The 26,346-nt window shown below is 28.0% G+C and overlaps 1 protein-coding gene across 2 annotated transcripts in view; it reads left to right on the forward strand.

The window, feature by feature from the left end:
* The window catches only part of LOC129966174 (uncharacterized), a 448,724-nt gene that overhangs the window by 358,691 nt on the left and 63,687 nt on the right, over positions 1-26,346 (forward strand). For both annotated transcript variants that reach the window (XM_056080579.1, XM_056080587.1), the window contains exon 8: positions 9,951-10,096. In XM_056080579.1, coding sequence (XP_055936554.1) covers positions 9,951-10,096 — 146 coding nt within the window. The remainder of the gene's footprint in view (positions 1-9,950; positions 10,097-26,346) is intronic.

Raw genomic sequence — 26,346 nt, forward strand, 5'->3', positions numbered from 1 at the left:
GAATAGAATGCTCCATACCTCTTCGCCTTTAATCATTATTTGTAATGTGAGCATGAATTACTACTACATTGGACAAAATGTTATCCCATGCATATGTGCCCGTTGCCATTACGTCTACTACGCAGCTGAGGATCATTTTGATTTATCAAAAAGATAAAATGACTTAATATTACAATTTAACATGAAAAATTTCCAAAAATGCCCTACTTGTGGGATTTTTCTGTCCAAGTATTATTATCTCCGCTTCTGGTCCTAACAATCTCAAATTCGAAAGATGACTCTATCAACAATTCTCTCGTGTAAATAGGCGTGATGCATACTTTAGGACTCCCCGTGTGTCATTTACCTCTTTTGTTGTGTGACGTAGAAATTTGGAAAGCATTCTCATGTACCATCCTTGACATCAGAACACAGTTCCATATATATAGATAACCATCCCAAAATACTCCCATATTGCAAAAAAAAAAAAAAAAAAAGCACGTTAATATAACTAATCTAAACTGAAACTAAACAAAACATAACTCTTTTTATCTTCTAACTGTAATAAATTTTAAAATATTGAGTTAATAAATAATTGTTTTCTACGGTAGCAAAACAAAAACAAAACAATATTCTCCTAACCCTCTTATCTGAAAGGTATAAAGGTATGGTTACGTAAGGAAAGTGACTTATTTCTTATCCCTAGTCTTATCATAATTCCAGCTTGTAGGCTCCCTGGCTCTGCGAACATACATAGGTGCAGAATAAATAAATATTTATGGCATTGCGATAGTCATCAGTCGTATGGATAAGGGGGAGAACTGTTTTACCACAACATGAGATTTTTCTACTCGCACTTTAATCTTGTTTGTGAAGTTCTGCCTTCACTAGGTACCATACTTTCCCCTTTAAATTTTTTCTTCTTGAATATGTATTAAGAAGAGTTCAGGGATGTAAGAAAATAAAACCAGAAGAAGAGATATTGAAAATTTCTTTCTTTTTTCCTTTTATTTTATTCCAAGAAATATATCCTCAGATACTAATGGTGATTCTGAAAGGTACTTTGAATTTGCTAGGAAATTACTATCGAATGAAACAAATATGATAGTTTTTTTAGGGAATATTGTACTTCAAGGTGTTGATATAATTATCGAAGGTGATAAGTCTTTAAATTCTTTAAAAGCGATAATTAATTCCTTACAAATATTCTCATTTTATTTTCAGTTGTGTCAACTTTCGAATGATTCCAGTACAACAAAGGAAAATATTTTTGAACTTTGATTACTTAAAAAGAAATATGAAAAATGTAAGGAATCAAATTTTTTCATTGGGATAATAGGTAATTTTATTCCAACGCGTTTGTTTCAATTGTTTTTTTTTAATATTGATGAATCAAACAAAATACAAATATTTTGCATGATTTTGTGTTAAGCTACATTAACTGATTTTAGATTTTGATAAACAAATTTATGATTTAAAGTTTTAAATGACCGTCAAAATGACCGTAAATGAGTTTTCATGACATTCAAAAAGTGCTTTTCAGGAAACCTTATTTATTCAGAAATTTTAACTGAGAATAGGTGTAATTTAATATCGGTCGAATTTATGAAAGTAATTCAATAATTCATCATTATGACTTACTATATGTATATATATTCGAAGCATTAATGAATACTTATTAATTTCTTACAAAATAGTTAATGAATGACTTGAAACATCGAAACATTTCTGTATGTGAATGGTAACATAATTTCTATATTTAGAAAAATACAAAATACAAAATATTTATCACTGTTTTATTACATCATTCTAAATCAGGTTAAAACTTCAATTACAAGTCGAAATTGTTGGAAAATCGTTAGTCACGTGTACAAGCTATAAAAAATCTATTTAAAGAAATTAATGTTTACATAAAAAGCCTCAAGTGAATTACTTCTTTAAAAGTGATGTAATGACATAGTGAAAAAATATTTCAATAAAAGTAAAGGACTTAAAGTGAAATAATTTATTTGCAATTTCATTTTAACACTGGTAATAAATCTTATTAAAGTACTTTTAAAATACCTTAGTGATATTAGAATTATTCTTTGAGGTATATTATTTATTCTTCCTGTATTCGTTCTAAAGAACAAATAATCTGCATTGGCTTCTACAGCTTTTCATCAAACCTTTTGACACCGCCTGTTTAATAAGATCTTCAGAAAACTCCTCTGAGGGTCCTTTCATTTTAACCACAAAATTTATCAGACTCAGTTTTACATTCCTTCCAAATCCAAACACCGCCTTTCAAAAGAATATATTATCTTCAAAGTACTGAAGCAATCTATGAACTGAAGAAAATTTACCTAAGGCAGCACAGCTTTTTCATATACTTTATTCTGCAAGGGTACATTAAAAAACTCATCGGGGTCCTCTCCTACCCAGGAAATCTTGTCCATTTTTTTTTCTTTCAATCGTTCAAAGGAATTTTTTTTATGTTCCCTGCACTTGAGTATGAAGAAGAAACTATCTAAACAAGACAAGAAAAGAAAAAAAAAAGTTTCCATTCTTCGCCTAATCCAGTAATACCTTTTGAAAAATTGCACCTATCTCGCCAAGATTCCGCCACAACTTCAAAATACAAGATTAATGTTTCTTAAAAGAGTGTCCACGAGAGCCTTCTTATTTATTTTTCTCTTCCTTTCGCATCTGCTACCAGAGAAACTTTACCCTCTCTGTATCTATCTGCTCAAATAAAAAGGTACCCTCTATATCCCCTTCTTCTGTTATGTTCGACATTGGTTTTCTTCTTTTGCTGTGGCATTCATTCCCCCAAGTTTCGTACCAATAGGATATAAACTTGTTCCGAGATTACAGCTTTATTGGCCCGGTGGGAGTGATAGACGTTCCAGTGATGCCAGCAGTTGGTGTGGGCAGAAAAAGCCCAGAAGCAGCCCAAAGACTTCCTTATAATGCCACTTACTACTCTGTATTAAATTCAACCATGCTAACATAGTAATCTATTTGATGAGGAAAGAGCCTAATATTCAATAACTAGTGGTGATGTCACTTAATGTTTTATACGCAACTTATTCCAATTAAAGACGCTATTAGACTTTTTCTGTCTAAAATAAATCACACGTAAGGTGTCCGATTAGGTTGTAATGATGCTTCTTCTAGAAAAATGTGATTTTTAAAAAAAAATGTATGATCAGAAAATAAAATCCAAGCTTCGTACACTCTAAAATAGACTTTGTTTTTAATATATGTAAGATAGAACTCTAGATACAGTAGTTTCAATACTATACAACAAATAAAAATGAAATCGGAAACAGTGGTATTTTTAACCGAAACGTGTGATTTATTTTATTTTTATCGAAATATTCTCCAAAATAATATTTGATATATTTATATTTACTCTGTAACCTGCTCAGCCAAAATTTGCTTAATTTTGACATTTTTGTTGAAAAAGCGCGAAAACTACATTTGTTTCCAGCGCATTTAGATGAAGTAATTTTCAAGTACAATGTCTAAAAGAATTTTCTGAAGAATGCATATTTCACTGTGGTTGATCCACGGGAAACATGATACCTCAAAATCAATTCAATAAAATGTCATGAAATTTGGTATGCATGTATCCAAAAAAATCATTAACAGCAACTTCAAACGCCCCTAAAATTTTTATTTATTAAAATAATTTTTAGTTTGTCTTCTGTTACTTTTAAGCTGTATATTGAAGAAATAAAAATTAAATTTTTCCATTATTTTTAAAACTTACTCTTTGTTTCCTGACATTAGAAATTCTGCTAAACTTTCATTAAATAAGCAGTTTTTTTTCCAAAAACTAAAGATAAATAGTGTATTATTTCTTCTAATATTGACCTTTCTAGTCTGCTTTAGCTATTTGGTACAATAAAAAATGTTTATGTATCATTTTCTAAAAATTCGTCTCCGAACCTGTATACCTTAATACAAAGCTGATACATTAATGTATTTCATATTTTTTTGAAAACGCGATTTGTAGCATGTATTTTACTCGCTTTTCATCTCTATAAAATTAGCACCCAATAATGACATTTTTATTTTCGAAAAGAAATTAATATTGTTGTCTCAATTGAATCACGTGATATAAAAGATCATCAGCTTTTGTGAAATTTTAAAAATTTTAATTGACTAATTTTTACGAAGATTGACTAATTACAGAATAATAAGCAAAAACGCAGTGTCATATGCATGCAAATTTTATATTCATTGCATTCATTTTATCATTGTATTCATTCATTTCATATTTTGCATTCATTATTTATTACAAATTTTAATAAATATTAAAATACACTATGATTTTATGTAGCATCTTTTGCATCCAGCCACATGCGCAGTAAATTCTAAAATGGAAGTGGAAATGTGTATTTGAAAGAATCACCATTAATTGACCACCTTAATTTTCTGAACTATAAAAAATAAGCAATGTATTGGATGCATGAAATAAGTAGTAGTAGCACAGCATTGACGAATATAGTCCAATTTTAGTTACGAAAGAATTACAATTAACTGACCACCTTAATTATCTGAACTATAAGAAATGAATAATGTATTAACTGCATGGAGTTGGTAAATTTAGTCGCATAGCATTGATGAATATAGTGAAATTTTAGTTACGTTAGAACCTACTAGCCTACGAACTTAAGCGATTAATCGCTGACATATTGTTAATGTGATAGTATTAAAATAAATAAATAAAATGTCTGAAATTGAAGAGTTGCATCTTTTGCCAATCTCTCAAATTATCTTAATTTTCTAAAATTTCCCGGATTTTTTTTCTTTATATTTGTATTTTTTTTATCATTTTATTAATTAAAGAAATTGTTAGATAAAAATAAGACAAAAAATATCTTATGATCGAAAAGGGGAAACAAATCCACCAAAATGTCACTTTATGTACATTATATTCATCTCAACAACAACAACAAAAATGTTAAAAAATATTTTGTCGCTGATGCCAACAATAACTTGATTTGTTATCATTCATCAGTTTAATGTCTTATAATTTTCCGGATATTGTTTTTATATTTGTATATTTTCTAGGTTTGTAAATTGTAGGTTAGAAAGTATACAAGAAATTGTAGGTTAGAAAGAATACAAGAAATTGTAGGTTAGAAAGAATACAAGAAAAAATATCTATCGAAACAGGGGGAAAAAAATCGACAATCGAATACCATTTTATATACATTGTATTCATTTTACAACTTTACCTATAAGCGTAAAGGGGAAAAAAATGTTTAAAAAATATTTTGCCGTCGATGCCAACAATAACTTGATTTGCTATCATTCACCAGTTATATCATGATTGTTTTGCTGATGCAATTTTCTTCTCTCAAAAATAACTGCGATATAAAAACTAACCTTTGTAATATTCTTGGAGGAATAAAAAAACAAAGAAGATCTTGCGACAAAAACAAATTTATCCTCGTCGACATAACTTCTTTATTCTAAAATATGTATAAAAAAACAACCCCAAACCCCCAACAAGACCTTTGTCTCAAAAATTTCCTTTCGCCCCGAAAGGCAAACCAAAAATTACCAAGGTCCTGCGCCGCAGCCGAAGGAGACATAATAAAGGTACAAATAGAGTCTCCCCCCCCTCGCTCTCATAAAAATGCAAATTTTTCCGGCGGCATATTTTTCGTGGAGGCATCCATCTTTCCTCGCATGCAAATTGATCGGGATTATCACCGGCCCGATTGGATGGTTGATGAAGTTCACCCTCGGTGTACGGAAGTTTTTGGATGGAGTTCCGATGGCCACCGTACCGAGCACGTGCTTGGGATGGCGCACAAGGGGACCTTCTCCATATTGTTGAAGTAAATTTCAAGATCTAGTGATACGTACCGATGCTGATTGATCTCTGTTTCACGTTTTATTGGCTGATTTTTTCGAAACAGTCTAATTACGTATTTGATACACCATTCATTTTTGTTAAGCTATGAGTATGATGTGTGATGGTACAACACACTTTACATTTTCCGACAATGGATTTTTGTTAAGCTATAAGTATGATGTGTGATGCTACAACACAGTTAACATTTTCCAACAATGGATTTTTGCTGAGCTATAAATATGATGTGTGATGCTACAACACAGTTAACATTTTCCATCAATGGATTTTTACTGAGCTATAAATATGATGTGTGATGCTCAGCACACACCTAACATTTTCCAACAATGGATTTTTGTTAAGATATAAGTATGTTGTGTGATGCTACAACACACAACGTTTTCCAATAATGTATTGTAGATAGTTTATAACATTGTGTGACAGAACTTCGACCTAAGCGCTTCCAATGTCAAACATAGAATATTCGTGTTGGAAGAGGTTTTCATGATTGTCCTTCTTTTGAGTCAAAGGATAAGAAGTCACTGAGTCAAAGGATATCTCGAGCATTCTCATCAAGACATTCATTAGTGTGACGTACAGTTACATTTAGTCATGTCACTTTATTGTCACTAATTAAGTAAATAATACATTTTACTTCTCATTTTTTTCCATTTACAAATTGGAATAAGATAGTATCTCCATTGCGAAGGAAAACGCTGTAATTTTTTTTCCATCGTCAACTGGTACATTCAAAATGTCAAACGTTGGACCAAGGGTAAAACATAAGGAAGTAGAAGCGCTTGCTCTATGTAACCGACAAATCGTTTGAATCAAGGTTCGACCTCGTGCTGTACCGGCTTTATCAGAACTACAATTCCGCTTAAAGAGATTATACGAGGTATTTATCGGCGCGCATAATTCGAGGTGAAATAAATGATATCATTGGATGCTTCTTCATTTTTCTTCTTCTTTATATCATGTTCAACATCAATATTATCTGGGAGATTCCGTTGAATCTCCCAGAATTAAACTTATATCATGCATATTTTTAGGAAAATAACACACACTTGTTCATCTTGATCTTAAAAGATGTTTCATTTTTCTTAAACCACCATTTTCTAAATTTATATACAACCCCTAGGACCATCATCCACGGAAAACGAAGAAGTTAAGCTTTTTAATCTCAAAGAAAATCGTCTGAGGTGCTGCCAAACGATGAGAATGAGATCACGGTTATGGTCTTCCTTTTTGATCGTGCTTTTAAAAGAAATCTTCCTCTGTTGATGATCATTTGTATCGCGAAATCTCTAGATAGCAAGGAAAAGATATCTTAAATCTTATTATTTTAAGCGTTTATTACATGACACATCATGTGTTTTCTCTTGTTTTATTTTCCAAAAATTAATCCGCATGTAATGACTTGGGGAATAAGGAAATATGTATGCACAAAATAAAGAATAAAAAAACATATTAACGTTTTGTCCAGTACCAATTTTAATTTTGAAAATAAAGATTAAATGGAAGCATTTCATTGTGTTTCTATTCTTTTTTGACAAAAAAGGTATTGTTGAAAGTATCATGATGAGGTCTAATATTTCTAAATATTTCTTGCGATGATGTGTTTTATTTCTAATGATTTTTATTTTAATGATATATACAAAAATATAAAAATAAACTGATTTTCATATTTTATTTCATTATATCCCACAATAGAGACAAAATGTTTTTTTAATAAAAGTTTCTAGTTTATTTTAGCCATCTTGTTTCGAAAAATGTAGAAATATTATCACAATTATTTTATAAAATTGGTAGGCAATGCTGTAATATTGTTGTATAGAAATAAAAACTAAATTCTTTGCAAGAGATTTCAGATTTATTTTAAAGCTAATATGAAAAGTCATTGAAATTTTTATAAGATAATATAACAGCTATTTAAATTCTGTATAAAGAAAGAAGAATTGTCCATTGTTGGCGAGCTAAAAAAACTAAAATTTTTATAAATCTACATTTCAATTCCCATGAATATTTTAACGATTAATAATTTAATTAAAAATTAATCTTAAGAATTTAATCTTTAAAGTATATATGAAACATTAAGTAACATTACGTTAAGAAAGCATTTCAAATGAAAATGAGAATGTGAAATATCTTAAATTAATCAAGAACAATTATTTTATTTAAAAAATTTTCAAATTAATTTTTTAATTAATTACGCAGTTAATAAAATAGCATACATTGGGCATCTAGTCTTACTAATTGTCTTCAGTAATACTTATTTAGGAAACTTGTGCATATATCAATTTTAATTATTAAAACTATTTTCTATGAAATCTCATGAGACTGCATTATGTTAGACAAATTTAGTTATTGATATACGACGAAGATATGATAAAAAAAAATTTTCTCAATTCAATCTAGCTACAATGTTATTCCGTTTATGAATGTAACAATGGTATGGAATTTTCTGCGAGCTTGTTATATCCTCATATTTGATAAAAAAAAATAAATAAAGTAAGACATTGCAGTATTTGAAAAAAAAATATATGTACCACTTTTTTACTTGATGTTTAGCTTTTACATGCGAAAACATCTGCATAGATTTCAGTTTTCAGAAACAATAAATATTTTCTTTAAATTCAAATATCTAATCCGAAGTATAATATAAATGAGTACTGTTTTGGAATCGATTTGTTTGTTTAATTTTCACTTTCATCTTTTTTTCATTGCATTAGCAGTTATTCTCTTTACACAACGCTATTTTACATCACATGATTTACAGAAGTCTCACCAACGTCAATACATTATGATGCCAACATAGACAGAAGTGGAAATTCTGCTTAGGAATCATCGCCTAAAAAAAGCAATGTTTTTACTTTCTCGTGTAAGTAGTATATAGAGAAAGTATAGCCTTGACATAGGGGTAGCGCGTCTTCCCCGTGATCTCGGCATCCTGGGTTCGAGTCCCGGTTTGGGCATGATCGTTCTTTCGTTATTCTATCTGTGAGATGTGTGAACGTGCCCTCCTGTAAAAAGGGGTTGTGCAAGCGAATGAGTGATGCGTGAGTAGCAAAGTCGTTCTCTTGGCCCTAGATGACGCTACTATAAAAACAAGAGACGCTCCCACACCGGCTTAAATCGTTGTCTGTGTAACAGCGGGCTTGTCCATGGTAAGTGTAATAAGAAACAACAATAACAACAAAGTATAGTAATCGTTAAAAAATTCGAACTCGAGATTTTGACGAATCTCTTCGTTTTAGCCTCCCAGTGTTCGAAAAACACATTTTTGGAAAATTGTCTGTTTCTGACAAGGATAATTCAAAAACTCTGATTTAGATATACGGCTTTTATATCAAATTTGTATGCTATTCGATTATAAGTTAACACGGTAATTACAAAACGAAGAAAGTTAGAGAGATAAAATTCGGTACATAGATTTACTATCCGTGGTATAGACACTTGTCAAATTGTGAGCAAAATCCAGTTACTTGTTGACTGTCTGTTGGTCTGTACTTTCATAAACATGTAAGCGTGATATTTCCAAAACACTATGATTACAAGTGCATTTTTTTGCCAAATTTTTGTTCCAATCGGTTGAGAAAAACGTGTCTTAAAGACAACTTCGATTTTTGAATACTATTAACGCATCCCAAGGATTAATTGCAAATATCTCGCCAAGTTATGACATATATAAGATTCAGTAAAAGTGCTAAATAGTTAAAATTTAGCGCCAATGTTTGTACACCAATGTCATGTAGCGCCAATATTGTACGCCAATGTCATGTAAGGCGTTCGTTGGCATGACAAATTTATTAGAGAGTACACGAGAAAGTTTGGGGGAGACCTCTCACACTGGTTTTTTTAAAGCTTTAAAATTTTCAAAAGGATTCGAATGAAAATTTTTTGTAAAGCAATAAAATTGGTTTGAATAATTCAACAATGAAAAATAATAACATTTCTAAGAATTTTTGCTTGAAAGAAATATCTTTAAAATTAAAAACAAAAAACAAAACAGAACAAAAAAACATAATATTTATATTAGAAATATAATGTAATTGCACATCATGATCTTTATGCACGATTTTCTTTATTTATTAATCCCTATATTTTGTTCTTTCAGAGACCTGCAAAGCTTGACCCAGGTCATCACTGGACTGGCCGCAACACCCCCTGTCCGACTGCGAGTTGTCAACGCTTCTGGCTATGAAGTGAGAGGCGTGGAACTGGGAGAGCAACTCTACCTGAAAGTGGAAATGTTGGATGAAAGTAAGTAATCTTTTAGAAAAGTATCCAGACATTCATTAATATTTTTTAATGAATGTTTAAAGAATGTTTGTGGATAGATATAGATTCTTATTTTAGGGTATGAGGATTTTAAGATAGCCAACAAGAATGTCCATTCTGGTTACTTGTAAAGCAAGTGTCAGAAAAGTTGATAATGAATGTAATTTGTATAAAACAATATCGTCAAAATTGGAGTTTATTATTATTATTTTTTAATTATATATGAATAGTTGATGCAAATACCATATACTGATTATAGAAGTAGTCATTAGATAAGGAAACATTAAATATGTTTTTAACCCTTAACTGGGGAGGTGAAAATTTAGGACTTAACTGGAGAGGTGGGGTACCTAAGACCGCATTTTCTTTGCACTTAAATTAAATTTTCTGATGAAAGTATTAGTATGAAAATCAGCCAATATATTTTGCAGATATTTTTCCTGATATATATCTATTTTTTTTAAAGTAGATTATTTTTGAAAAAAGAAATTGTGTTTGAACATACATTTTCTTCTCAAATTACATATTACAACAAATAACATCAAAAAACATTTTTGAAATAATATTTTTTAAATTTTGTAAAGTAGAAAAAAACCCGAAAGCGAATTAAAAAACTTGATAAACGTATTATAATTTATTTTTTAATCGTACAAGCAATCAATTTGTGACAAAATTTTCATTCGCGCTAAAGTACTTCACACGAACATTCAGAATCCAGCTTTTCTGATTATAACTTTACTTCCAAGTAAAAGAAAAAAAGTAGGAATGGAATATGATGTCTGTCTTAGATAGTAAACAAAAACGTCATGCCAAAAATATTGTAAGTTCATAGAATACATCTTTTTCTAATAAAAAAAAAACATCAGATGGTAAAATAAAATTTTGTTATTCCCTATAATCAAACTTGTGTCTTCATCTCATGTTTTAAAAATTCCCCTACTTGATATTTTCAGATAAAAATACAATTTGCATATAGATCACGATTTGAAGTAGAACCTTGCATATCTCGAACCACTTCCCGAAAAGTACTTTGCATTCTCGAAATTTTTTGCAGGAAATTGCTGCCATTTCACGAAAGAAAAAAAAAATAAATCTGCTGCATCCACTTTTCATATACATATTTTCTCTATTTCATATATATCCATCTTTTTATTTTTTTATATATATTTTTTACGAGAAAACTTTGAGTCAAAACGTCATCCGGTTTAGACAAGCTGGTGCCAATTTCACCTCAACAGAATCGATTTCCAATTTCAAACCTTTGGCTAACCTAAAACTCGCCCTCCCTGCTCGTTTCGACCTCCTACCCTGCCTATCGCCCTGTCATTTTTTATCGATTGGTATGTACTTTCTTTAACCGAATGTTGAGTGCCAGGCCAATTCTTTTTCCCCCCAAATAGTCTATATGTAGGAGCAATTTCTACTGAACATTAATTTCTATATAAATATAGAATGCGAATTAGCTCTTTGATAAACTACTAATAGACTGCATTATGACTACATCTTGGTCTATAATGCAGCGACTATTAGTTTAGAATATATAATTTTTGTTCTATTTATTTGATAAAGCAAGGTATAATGTCATAAAGAAGGAAATGAGTAGAAAATAGAATGAGTAGAAAGGAACAATCCGGGAGAAAATGAAATAAATATGTTTATTTTTAATTACTTTGTTCTACTTTATTCTTATACTATTTTGACTCTTCTATTTAGTAGAATTAAAATTTAAAAACTTGACAGTAAAAAAAAAAAAATCAACTAGTATAGGAAATGAATTTTTTTTTTTTTACTACTAATATCGTAGTATGTCTACAACATGATCTCTAATTCAGCGATTATTAGTTTAGAATATGTCGTTTTTATTTATTTGATAAGGTAAACTATGATGCCATAAGGAAAGAAATAATATAAGTAGAGAGGGGCATTCCATGAGAAAGTGAAGTAAAATACGTTTATTTTTAATTACTTTGTTCTACTTTATTCTTATACTATTTTAACTCTTCTATTTAGTAGAATTAAAATTTAAAAACTTGACAGTAAAAAAAAAATCAACTAGTATAGAAAATGAATTTTTTTTTACTACTAATATCTTAGTATGTCTACAACATGATCTCTAATTCAGCGATTATTAGTTTAGAAAATGTCGTTTTTATTTATTTGATAAGGTAAACTATGATGCCATAAGGAAGGAAATAATATGAGTAGAGAGGGGCATTGAATGAGAAAGTGAAGAAAAATACGTTTATTTTTAATTACTTTGTTCTACTTTATTCTTATACTATTTTGACTCTTCTATTTAGTAGAATTAAAATTTAAAATCTTGACAGTAAAAAAAAAAATCAACTAGTATAGGAAATGAATTTTTTTTTACTACTAATATCGTAGTATGTCTACAACATGATCTCTAATTCAGCGATTATTAGTTTAGAATATGTCGTTTTTATTTATTTGATAAGGTAAACTATGATGCCATAAGGAAAGAAATAATATAAGTAGAGAGGGGCATTCCATGAGAAAGTGAAGTAAAATACGTTTATTTTTAATTACTTTGTTCTACTTTATTCTTATACTATTTTAACTCTTCTATTTAGTAGAATTAAAATTTAAAAACTTGACAGTAAAAAAAAAATCAACTAGTATAGAAAATGAATTTTTTTTTACTACTAATATCTTAGTATGTCTACAACATGATCTCTAATTCAGCGATTATTAGTTTAGAAAATGTCGTTTTTATTTATTTGATAAGGTAAACTATGATGCCATAAGGAAGGAAATAATATGAGTAGAGAGGGGCATTGAATGAGAAAGTGAAGAAAAATACGTTTATTTTTAATTACTTTGTTCTACTTTATTCTTATACTATTTTGACTCTTCTATTTAGTAGAATTAAAATTTAAAATCTTGACAGTAAAAAAAAAAATCAACTAGTATAGGAAATGAATTTTTTTTTACTACTAATATCGTAGTATGTCTACAACATGATCTCTAATTCAGCGATTATTAGTTTAGAATATGCCGTTTTTATTTATTTGATAAGGTAAACTATGATGCCATAAGGAAGGAAATAATATGAGTAGAGAGGGGCATTCCATGAGAAAGTGAAGTAAAATACGTTTATTTTTAATTACTTTGTTCTACTTTATTCTTATACTATTTTGACTCTTCTATTTAGTAAAATTAAAATTTAAAAACTTGACAGTAAAAAAAAAAATCAACTAGTATAGGTAATGAATTTTTTTTTTTACTACTAATATCGTAGAATGTCTACAACATGATCTCTAATTCAGCGATTATTAGTTTAGAATATCTCGTTTTTATTTATTTGATAAGGTAAACTATGATGCCATAAGGAAGGAAATAATATGAGTAGAGAGGGGCATTCCATGAGAAAGTGAAGTAAAATACGTTTATTTTTAATTACTTTGTTCTACTTTATTCTTAAACTATTTTAACTCTTCTATTTAGTAGAATTAAAATTTAAAAACTTGACAGTAAAAAAAAATCAACTAGTATAGAAAATGAATTTTTTTTAACTTCTAATAGACCGTAGTATGGCTACAACATGATCTCTAATTCAGCGATTATTAGTTTAGAATATACCTTTTTTATTTTATTTATTTGATGATGTTAAATGATGATAAGAGTAAACTGATTAAATGTCTATATGCCTCATTTCAGAATCAGTAGCTGAAATAAAATTTCAGTGTTAAAAAGAAAATAATTCTTGATAATCATAATCGAATAATGATCAAATTTATATAAAAAAATGCATTTAATAAGGATTTTTATTTTATCTTATTTATGTACTTATTTCAGTGATAATGAAAGAGCAGCATATTGATAATTATGAATGAATTACGTTGTTTTGTAACACATTTTACCTAGACAATTTTTCCTCATGATATATTGATTTCATTCGTTGCTTTTATAAATATGCATATTTCACAACTTAATTAATTATATTATATTTACATCCTCTTTTATGGAACGCCATATTTATTTTGGACTATTTTGTTAATTTTAATAAAATAGAAACAGAAAATCTAGCATTCCAGTATCTAACTTAAAAGCGAGTTCAAAGCATTACTTTCTAAAATAAAAATAAAATATGCAAACCTAATAATTTAATGAAAATATTATAAAAGTTCTGATTGCTTCAAAATTCGGTAAAATTAATTTACCCTCTGAAAAAAAAAAACTTTTATTTAAAATATGTTTTCGGATAATAAGATGATTTTACAGGTATTATTTTATTTCTTTTTATAAAAAAAATATCTGCAATTAATTAATTAGGACTATTTGATTTCTAAATTTAATTTCAAATGAACAATTTTAGAAGAATCTATAAATAAACGAAAATGATATTAAAAGTGCAACACATGAACTAACTGGAGTTGAAATTTTGAACTTTTGAAAAAAAAAATCTTTTAAAATAGAATCTAATGAATAAATGTGTGAACATGAAACGCATTTCTCATTTTAAAATAAATACGCAATTAATCATGACAATTTTTTTGAATTGCTACCAGACATTGTCTGAAAACTTGAAAGATCTATTCAAAGCTAAAAATTTGCTGAAATATTCATTCTCTTACTGGTCTAAAAAATATATTCCCCTCCGTTCTTCTTGTCGGGCCTTGTCAAAAAATCCCTCTCTTCAGCATCATGTGACATATCACGTGAAGCAGATTGACAAGGAATAAATGGCTCGATCACTGCCCCGCCATCCAACCTTTCCTTCCGATTCACTGTCTTCTTGTAACTGGCTAGTGGTAGAAGTAACAGAAAAAAAGCAAGAAGACTAGGATGAACCGAGGGATGGTAGGTTTTTCTTCTGATGCAGCGAAGAAGCTTGTTTGAATAAAAGTACACGAAAATGCTGTTAAGTAGCTGGTAGAATACTGTCCTATTGCTGTAGCGCACCCCACCCCCCGTTTCCGATGTGCTAGAAATTATGATATTGGATAAAGTATAAATAAGGTATATAGGAAGTAGCAATAAGAGAAATGAAAGAAAGGCAAGGAAATGCTTGATATTTGAGGAATTTTTATTATTTGAAAAACAGAAAAAAAATTATGAAATCGTTAAAATAAATTTGAGATTGCAGTGTTATTATGAATCATAATTTATTGATTAAGATAATTCACCTTTTTTAATACTTAATCACAGTTAGTTAGCTCAATTCACCTTTTAAATTGATAATATGATTTTAAGACATCCAATACATAAATGTAGTATAAATCTGCCGACCTTTCTTTGCGTAAAAGATCGATTTTTTAAAATAAAAATTGGAAGTCATCCTATTTATTAAAAATAGCTTTCAGTTATTTTTTTAAGAATCTACCAAATATATACTTTAAATTCTAATTCTGCATTATAGTTATAAGTTTTGGTAACATTTTGTTACATAAAAGTCTGAGCTTTTATAAGCAATGATAATTTCTGATTATTTAGTGACTTTGTGTTTGTGTTAAATTCAAAATGATAAATAGTAAAACCAAATCTAGGATTTATCGAAGCAATGAATTCAAAATGACAAATAGTCAAGTCAAATCTAGGATTTATTTAAACATTGAGTTCAAAATGATAAATAGTAAATTTGAATCTAGGATTTATTTAAGCATTGAGTACAAAATGATAAATTGTAAATTTAAATTTAGAATTTATTCAAGCATTGAGTTAAAAATGATAAATAGTAAAGTTAAATCTAGGATTTATTTAAGAAATGAATGTCAAATCATCAAATAAATATTTATTTAGATTTGGTGAAAGCAAATTCATAAATAATCACAATAAAATAAAATATTATTTTAATAAAATTGCAAAACTTCAAGATTTATATTCTAGTGCTCCATTAATTTGTTAATTTTTAACTAAAATTTTGGCTATATAAATCCACTCTGAATTTTTCATGTCATAATCTTAGATATCCGAACTAAATTTGACTAAAAATATTATTGTTTCCAATCATCTTTCCTAAATTTCAGCAATTTTTAAAAAAATATATTTTTGCTTAATTTTAAATAACAGATTTCATTGTAACATTGAAATTCAAATCATTGATTCATGAAATGTTTAATTGCTTTATTTTCTTTTACTGTTGGAAAGAAAAAAAGGTTCTGCTTATTTTCTGAGAAATTTACTTGAAAAATCAGAAAATGAAAAAGCAATAAATTTGCAACATATTACTCAAAAACTTAAATGTTTAATGCCCCCTTCGACGTTGTAGGACTCAAATCCACCTGGAAAGTACATACACACAATAAGCAGAACAAGAATAAGGCTATTGAAGTAAATGGCTTGAATATTTCTTGCAGTTGGATGTTAAAAGCACTTTTCGAAAGAAACATGAACGTCAAGTTACGCACAGGAGACTGAATTGAAATTAATCGTAACCAGTATTTCAGAGAAATTAGTTGGCATATAATATGTTAAATGTATATGCACTTTTGAAGACAATACAAGGCAGGAAATGCAGATTAATAGATTGCATGATAGAATGAGAATAATTAGTTAGATGGGAAAAGGTTCATAAAATAGCATAAGTTTGAAATAACAATAACATGAAAAGACATAATATTAACTCTATAATGGGCACGTTTTGTCCATACTCATAATATTTTATGAAAAGTGAACATAGATAATATATCTGGAAAATTAATCGTTACAAAGTAAAACAGTTGCAAAGATCGTAAACCTATCTCATAAGTTATAAGATTTGATCATTAAAAGAAAAAAAAATAATCTCCTCAGAAAATAATATGTCTCTTTAACGAATGGAAAAGAAAGAAGAATGGAAAGTATTAATTCTAAAACTCGAAAAAGTATTATTTCTTGCAAATGAAAAAAAAGATAAAAAGCAGCATTAATTCTACTTTTCTACAAGTTCTGTATTTTCTACAACAATATTTAATGAGGAATATATTTCAAGATCTTAAAGAATTATTCTTTCATGCAAACGATAAAAAATGGAACGAAGAAAGGAAGGAACACTAATTCTGTTTTTCTACAATTTCTGTATTTTCAACAACGATATTTGATGGGGAATATATTTCAAGATCTTAAGGAATATTTCTTTCATAAAAATGAAAAAAGTAAACGAAGAAAGAAAGGAGCACTAATTCTATTTTCCTACAATTTTTGTATTTCCTACAACTCTATTTAATGAGGAATATATTAATGAGGAAAATATTAAAGAATTATTCTTTCATGCAAATGAAAAAAAAGATAGAAACACTAATTGTATTTTTCTACAATTTCTGTATTTTTTACAAAGATATTTGATGTAGAATATAATTCAAGATCTTAAAAAATCATTCTTTCATGCAAAAGAAAAAAAAAGATAGAAACACTGATTCTATTTTTCTACGATTTCTGTATTTTCTAAAATAATATTTGATGGAGAATATATTTGAAGATTTTAAAGAATTAAGAAAGAACGAAACACCCATTCTATTTTTCTACAGTTTCTGTATTTTCTAAAATAATATTGGATGAGGAATATATTTCAAGATCTTAAAGAATTAATATTTCATGCAAATAAAAAAAATGAAATGAAAGAAAGAAACACTAATTCTGTTTTTCTAGAATTTCTGTATTTTCTACAACAATATTTGACGAGGAATATATTTCAAGATCTTATAGAATTATTAATTTTTAGGCTTTGGAAAATGCATTAAAAATTTATACTCTAGTGTACGAATAGAATAATAGAAAATTCAATCACTATTTCTACAAAATGAAATTTCAAAAATTTATTTCCATGACGTTCGTCACAACATAGATTCCTTTAGTAAACAAGGAGATAGAAATCACCAGTCTTTCGAAATATTTCTAAATTAGCTACAATCTTCCGTTGTGATGAACAGAAACTTAAATCAATGATAGATGGAGCGCAAAAGTTCATCAAAACATCTTTTAATTCCAAACAGAATTCGCCAAATTCTAATCCAAACTCGAGCATTGTAAGCAACGCAAATCAATCGTCAAACTCCGATTCCTGAGTGGAATTCGGTTATTCCAAAGATCTCAACGATTCATATTTGCGCCACTTTGCCGTCAAAGCTGAGCCAAACATTCGATCATTTGAAGTAACAGTTACCATAAAGCATTCCCATTTCCTGCTGTTACGTCCTGAGCCGTTTCCGATTCTTTTCATGTAGGGTTCCCCCCAGAAACACGTGCGCTTAATTCCACTCTCTGGAGTTCATTGGGCAAATCTGTTGCTTGCTTTGTTCCCTTGTGCGTAGTCTAATGCGCATTAGACTTCCTCCATTTCATGTTTGGACTTGCTTTGTTACTAAGGGAAACTTTTCCAGTTTTATATGAATCTCAGGAGATAAATGATTAAAGAGTTTCCAGGAAAAGACATTTATTTCATTTTAAGCTAAATAGACCTTTTGATATGTTCATTGAGTCTATGGCATTTATGACCTTTGAATGATAAATTAAATCTGGATGCTATAATGAATGCAGATTTATTTATATCGTAAATGGCACGAAATTAAAATTTTGGCATTATTCAATCATGCGCTTTGGAAAGTTTTCACAAAAATTTACCATTCCAGCTCGGAGTCCCAAATTCCTTTGTTGGGACCATAAAGCAACGAGCAGCAGTTAAGTAGAAATGGGATTGAATACCACGAAATAGCTGAGCTTACCAGTGCGGAATAATTTACTATTATGATGCGAGGTTTAATAAATTCTGATGGCAATTATTCTTGGATGTGAATAAATTATTATTTCAATATGCCAGAGTAATATCCAAGATAAGACTCTCACAGCTCCATGAATAATGTATTGCAAAATTGATTATCATAGACTGATTAAATCTTACTAAGGCAAATGCACGGAAGAGCATGTTTGAATATGATTCACAAGAATTACTTTAATTTCGCGGAATAGGAAATGTGTAAATTCTCTTTATACCATCCAGACTTTTATTTCTTGGCTGTTTTCTCTGAAAGTTCGTAGAAATGAATGAGCGAACTTTAGAGCTCACAAGTACCGAGGATTTAATTTCTCGTGTTGTTTGAATTAGTGATTAAACGGTGAATTTAGTTCTATGATAAATTATTAATGTTATTTATAATTAAGTATTGATATGTAAAAAAGGATTAGCATAAGTTAAAATAAGAAATTTAATCCAATTTTTAATAAGTATAATCTATGAGAACGGTTTAATTTTGGAGTAAGAAGATACAAGAAGGATCCAGTGAAATTCCACAAAATTTTCATGATGGTTTGATCTTTTAATCTAAGTCGATGACCAATCTTTCACATTACTGGTGAAATGTCGAAGAATAGAGAAAGGACTGTCGGTTAAGATGACTGCCCAGTCATTTGACTACAATCAAAATGTTGACGCTATTTCAAAACAGTCTTCAGAAAAAGATAGTTAATATGATTTAATTCAAATATCAAAAATATGATATTGATTTGGATTTTGTAAATGAAAATTGATTTGCTATTTTTGTAAGTTTAATTCAGGTGATTGCAAAAGATCTGGTAGATGAATAAAGGTTTAAATACCAATCATAGAATTTTAATCGCAATTGAAACTAAATAATTTCTCAATATGATGAATAATAAAAATAAGAAAAAGAAAATCTGTTTTTTAGATTTTTTTAAAAAAATCCTTAAATATTTGTAGTGGATAAGAAACGATCGCATAAGTGGTAACACAACGTGTTTTATCAAATGTTGTTGACAGCATAGTATTCCTAGATGCATTATAATTTAAAATAAAATTTTTGAAATATATGATTTGTAATAAACGTAACATTAAAAAATTCCGAAATTTAATTTTTTTAAAAATAATTTTTAGGCAATTGTTTTAAAAAGTCACATCTTATGTATCTATTTAGCATTGTAAAATGATGGACAGTGCATTTATTGAGAAATTCTATAGTCTGAAATGCACTTATTCAAATCTCAATCAACATCGGTAAACACTCTTTTTCAGTCAGGAATAAAACAATATAAAATGCACAAAAAGTGGAAAATTCTTTAATGTTTATTAATTATTATTCAATCTAAATATTTTACCTTTATTTCAAATAAAATGAAAGAAAATCACGAAAGAAATAAGTGAATCTAAATCACGTTAGCTTTAAAAAAGTATTATTTGCTTTATTTTATTGAAAAATGCCATAATCCGATGATGCATTTATTGAAATTTCAATAAAAATCAGTAAATCCTCTCCTTCAGTCAGGAATAAAAGAATATAAAATGTATCAAAATGAAAAAAATCTTTAATGCTTATTAATATCATTCATTTTAATATTCTATAATTATCGCCAATAAAATGAAAGAAAATGAAAAGAACTCAACACAAAAGAAATAAATCACTTCAGTTTAAAATATATTATTTGCTTTAATTCATTATATGGGAGGCCTCAACTTAATTTAATGGTACATTTATAGGAATTTCCTTCAATATTGTTAAAACATCTCCTTCAATCAAGAATTAACGAATATTAAATCCCTCATAATTATAGTATATTTTTACATTTGTCAGCCATTTTTCTGTCAGTAAAAATACGGATAGAAATAAAGGCAATAAAATGACATATAAAAATATAAAAACTATAAACCCAAATAACTCCAGTTTTAAAAAGTATTCTTTATTTCGCTGTACGAGAGGATCCAGTATAATTTAATGGTACTTTTAATGAAATTTCAAACAACATCGGTAAACCATCTCCTTCAGTCAAGAATTAAAGAATATCAAATCCATCACAATTATAATACAATTTTACATTTGTCCGTTTTCATTCAGTCTGAATATACTATATTTACAGGCAATAAAATGACAGAAAATCGACAAATAAACCCAAATAATTCTTATTTTAAAAAGCATTATTTATTCTGCTGGGTGGGACGATCCGGTATAATCTAATAGTACACTTAATAAAATTCCAATCAAAATCGGTAAACCATCTCTTTCAGTCAGGAATTACAGAATATCAAATCCATCAAAAACTACAAAGATTTTTTTTTATGTTTCCTTTTATTTTCTAAGCAATTTTCTAGAAATGAGGATAAAAAAAATAATAAAAATAAAAAAGCAGGAGAAGAACGATTTCCTGATCCCGAACCTAATTTTGTAAAGAATTTTCTATTTATGTTTAATTGAGCGGTAAGAAACGTCGAAAAGAGGAAGATCTGCTGTGAAAAATGAACGTCTTTTCTTTTCCTATTTTCTCCCCTGTCGTTCTTGACCCAATGGCAGCGGAATATAATCTCCTCAAAGGGTTGGGAATTCCGCCACGGGTTCTTTTTAGACGGAATTCGGTAGAAGCCATTTTTCATTTACTTCATCCACTTCCAATACGTGATAGAAAAGAAACCATTAAAGATATACCGTCGGATTTTTTTTCTCTCCCTAAAAGCGTGCATAAAGTGGTTATTAAAAGATCTACTGAACTTAAAAATTCAAGAATTCCTATTTATTTATATACTTATCTTATATTAAAGGATACCTGAATTCCCAAATGCATCCCTTAATGTATATATAAAATTCATTATAGCATTTCTCTAAAAACAAATAATTTAAATGATGTATTACGGATCCAAAGAGATGCAAATTAAAAATTACTCTACATCCAGTAATAATACAAACTAACATTGATAACAAGCTATTATAATAACGAACATCGGAATTCCCAAACGCATTCTTAAATGTTTATATAATCATAATAGAAAAACAAATAATCCAAAATAAATAATTGAAATAATGTGTTATATATCCAAAGAGATGGAATTTAAAAATAAATCTACATCCTGTAATAATACAAGCTAACATTAATAACAAGCTATCATATTGACGGATACCTGAATACCCAAACGCATTCCTTAATGTAGATTTAAAAACCATAATAGTATTTCCCCCAAAACAAGTAATTAAAATTGTGTATTATGGATTCGAAGAGATACAATTTAAAAATTATTCTACATCCTGTAATAATACAAGCTAACATTAATAAAAAGCTATCATATTGACGGATTCCTGAATACCCAAACGCATTCCTTAATGTAGATTTAAAAATCATAATAGTATTTCCCCCAAAACAAGTAATTAAAATTGTGTATTATGGATTCGAAGAGATACAATTTAAAAATTATTCTACATCCAGTAACAATACAAGCTTGTTAAGAAATGATTACCATGGTAACATATGGTAACTATGTGCTTTGTAAGAAAAATTCATCATTAATATATGGAAGAAAAGCAGCAATTTCACAACATGTGTATTTATTTTTATGACCTTTTAAGGACGATGCAAGAAATTTATTCGCAATTGTTTGGTAAAAACGTAAATTGGATCATTCCTAGAAGGCTATAATAGTATATTAATGTATATTACGCTCGTATAAGATGGAACATTAACCCTATGTACGTTCACAGCAATATAATACTATTTTCTTTCTTTAGATGGCATTTCTGAAGGTCTTCTGCAGTATAGAGAAACATTTTTTGCATAGTAAAATGCTATATGTAATACTCCAGACCGTCAACATAGACATCTACTATTACGTTTGAGAAATAGTTTTTCTTGGGCATCTAATTATGCTTAGCGAAGCGTTTTTTAAAATCTTCCTTAGATTTTTAATTAATCAAATTTATAAAAAATTGAACGTTTTGTAATCAATGTCTGAAAAGAATATTTTTTAGAAAAATTATTTTTACACCACTTTAAACAATAAATTTATAAGAATTCTTTATATACATTAATTAGTTTCAAGAGATTTCTAAAATCATTTTTAAATTTAGTTTATAACAATATATTTATTATTATTTTAATTAATAGATTTTTATTCCGGGAATTGAAACGTTAAAAACATTTCTTTTATATTTATGCAACCGTGTTATCTTTGTAATATATATATATATATATATATATATATATATATATATATATATATATATTCACGTTTTTTCATACCATATAATTAAGAATAACTTTTTAAAAATAAAATGATTACAGACGAGTCCAATCTATTTTTTACATTTTTTTTCTCCGACTTTCATTACTTTTTCCTTTCATTCTTCAATTTTCATTGAAGTAATAGTTGGCTCGATTCTCAAACTTAAATCTGTAAAGAGTTACACATTTCACCATTTAACATATACTGTGTGAGTTTTAGTCTTAAATTCTAAGATTCAATTTTGAGACACTACTTCAATTCATTCATTCTTTTTTGTTCTTTATAATATTAACAATAGTTGAAGTGATTAGAGGAGAACAAAAATATTCAGTATTCAGTAAGTAGAGAATTTATTCAGTTTTATTACACGTAGGTGTATTATAAAACATAGACATATTCGGAACAATTAGACCACTTATAAATGCCTAAAACTTCCTTGAAAGCAATGACAGGGAAAAATAATTTGAACTTCAGGCAGAAGGGAGCTTCAAGTTTTGTTTTGATATATAATAATTTCGGTATGTCCATTTTCTAGGTTACATGGGGAAGGGGAAACAAAGTGAATTGATTTTTTTTCTTCTATGCAATCAGTTACTCTGAAGTTATTGAGTAAAAATTTTAGAACTCCAATTAATTTTTAATTAAAAATCTAATCAAAATTTTGAAAGCCTCTGTATTAATGAATACTCAGTATTTAAAAGAAAGTAATGATAAATTTGGTAGTTTTATGTCCAATGATTTGACCTGTAGAATGTTTTGAACATTTTTTAATCATGGACATCCTAAGATTTATTCTAAACGTGAGGTTTGTAAGCCATGACCTACTGATTGGTCACATGACAATTTTTATAAGATGATAACAAGATTTTGAATGCATCTTTCCATAATTGCCATATAGGTTTTAAATTTTCGACAAGTCACCGATTAGAAATATTTCTTGTAAAACTATATTTTACAAAAAATGTTTTTTTTTCCTTCGCAAAAGTTTATTTTTATTCAGAAAAAAACTCCTTCCGAAAAGACGTATATTATTGGTCTCGAGAAAAATTCAAAGTGCCGTAGATGAAACGGGTAGTTGTTATAGATTCAGTTTCAAAAAATAAATAAATAAAATAAAATAAAAATAAAAACAAAGAGGGTCCCAATGTTTAAAAAGTTTGAGAATCCTGATCTAGAAATATTATGCCAATTTACAAACATTATCTTGCTAAAATGCGAAAAAAGCTAAATATTATCATATTTCAGTTAATTTTAAGGCTATGATACTATTTTCGTTTTGATATCGTTGCTGATTATCCTTTTGTCAATATATCTGAAGGAATGAAATTAATCTTATTTGCCATTCATGCAATCCATTTACGAACCAATCTAATATAACAATTCATACAATTGAAATTATACGGTTATAAAATATGAAAATCGAATTAATAATAAAATTATTATCCATTTTTTTGATGATATCATTTCTGATTATTCAAAAAAACTTTTATTATATAAAGATTATTATTTGAATATAAGATATAATATAGAGTATAATGATTTTCTAATAGGTCATTATACCCTATTTCAATTCTCCTTGAGAGCATTTATGAAAGTAAAAAAAAAAAAAAAAAATGTATGCCATCTACAAGAAATCTATTGTTATTGAATTCAACAATTCCTTCGTCAAACCAGTTATTTCAGGAATTCTTTTCTTGAATAATTGAGATTCAATAACTAATATTATGATTTGATTGCTTGCATAATAATAACATGAATTTAATAAAACTCGATTCAATCGACTTCTTTTATTAATAATTGGACATTCTGATCCATGTAATTTTTTTTCCATCCCAAAATCAGATTTAGTTTTAAAATTATTGCTTGTAAAATAACCAATTACATGAGAGATTAAAAAGCAAAATGAAGAGATTGATAAACTTCCGTTGAATTATTATTTTATTTATCAAAAGAAAATGAATCTTATATTTTTTTATGGTCTATAATACAGAATTAAAGTTGAAGAGTCAATACTACTTATAAAGGAGAATTTATGCATGAATGTGTTGACCCTCTACAGGACAAATAATTCGGTTTAGAGGTTTCAAATTTGAAATAGATATATTTTGGAAATTGGAAATGCGCATCGCAAAGAAATTTTTTGAAATTTATACAATATTTTAATTAGTTAAAATTTAATAAAATTTTGACCTTTTCCTGCCATAAATTATGGAAATATCGTAGCACGGTTTTCCATGTTTAAAAAAATTTAATAATTTTAAAACACAATTTTTTTATAACATTAGTTTTATTTGCCGTAAAATTTCTATCTAATTTTAATTCATATTTAACATAGTTGTAAAGAATATTTTACAAAAACATCTTATTCTAATAAAATCAAAATCGTTTTCAATGTTTCTTATAGTATTTTATTCAATCCTTATTTTTTCGTTTAATGATCAAAATTTGAAGATTCACCTTTTTTCACCATTCTAATAGATATCTGTTCAAAGAATGCTTTTATTAAAATTTTTTAAATATAGTAAGTACATATTATTTCTGACTTCAAAGGTTGGTAATAATAAAAAAAAATTACAGTTCGCACAATTTTTTTCATTGATGAACTTTTTGTAATAGAATTGAATTTATAAAAATAAATTATCGCTCTATCATTTTGACGTTCTGCTTTTTACAGCTGTTCGCTTTATTGCTTTTATTCAATAATCCTTTGATTTATTAAGTAAATAATGAAATATATTCCGTAATACATGCAAAAATTTTATTTTGATTGATTCTTTTTTCGATTTGTATATTTTTTACGAATATGATTTGGTTTAGCAAATATGTTATTGGATTAAATAAAGTTTTACCACTTCTCTTTAAAACTGAACACATTTTAGATGAAATGACAGAAAATAAGAGAACGCAATGTAAAAACTGACATAAGATAATATGCGTTATACGTCTATTAAAATTTGAAATTTGGAATTAATTTAATGTTAAAGTCATTAATATTAAGATACATGCAAAAGATTCAATCGAATTTTTTCATAACCAATAGTCCTTGAGAACCAAATGGTCCTCACAGGCAACAAGTATAAATCTATCAATAATCGGTACTGAATCAAAGGCAAGAGGTTTCAAATTGATAATTCTTTTTAAATGCATTAATTGAAGCCAATAAAATTGGAACTGACTCAATCGAATTCATTTATTTGAATCGTTAATAATTTTAACTAGCCACTTTAAATTTCAGAAGAGATATAATTAAAATATTATACTGAACAATTTCATAAACTCAGCAAAAAAAAAATTACCATTC

The sequence above is a fragment of the Argiope bruennichi genome, chromosome 1 (assembly GCF_947563725.1).
Source record: "Argiope bruennichi chromosome 1, qqArgBrue1.1, whole genome shotgun sequence".
In the NCBI taxonomy this organism is placed as follows: domain Eukaryota; kingdom Metazoa; phylum Arthropoda; class Arachnida; order Araneae; family Araneidae; genus Argiope; species Argiope bruennichi.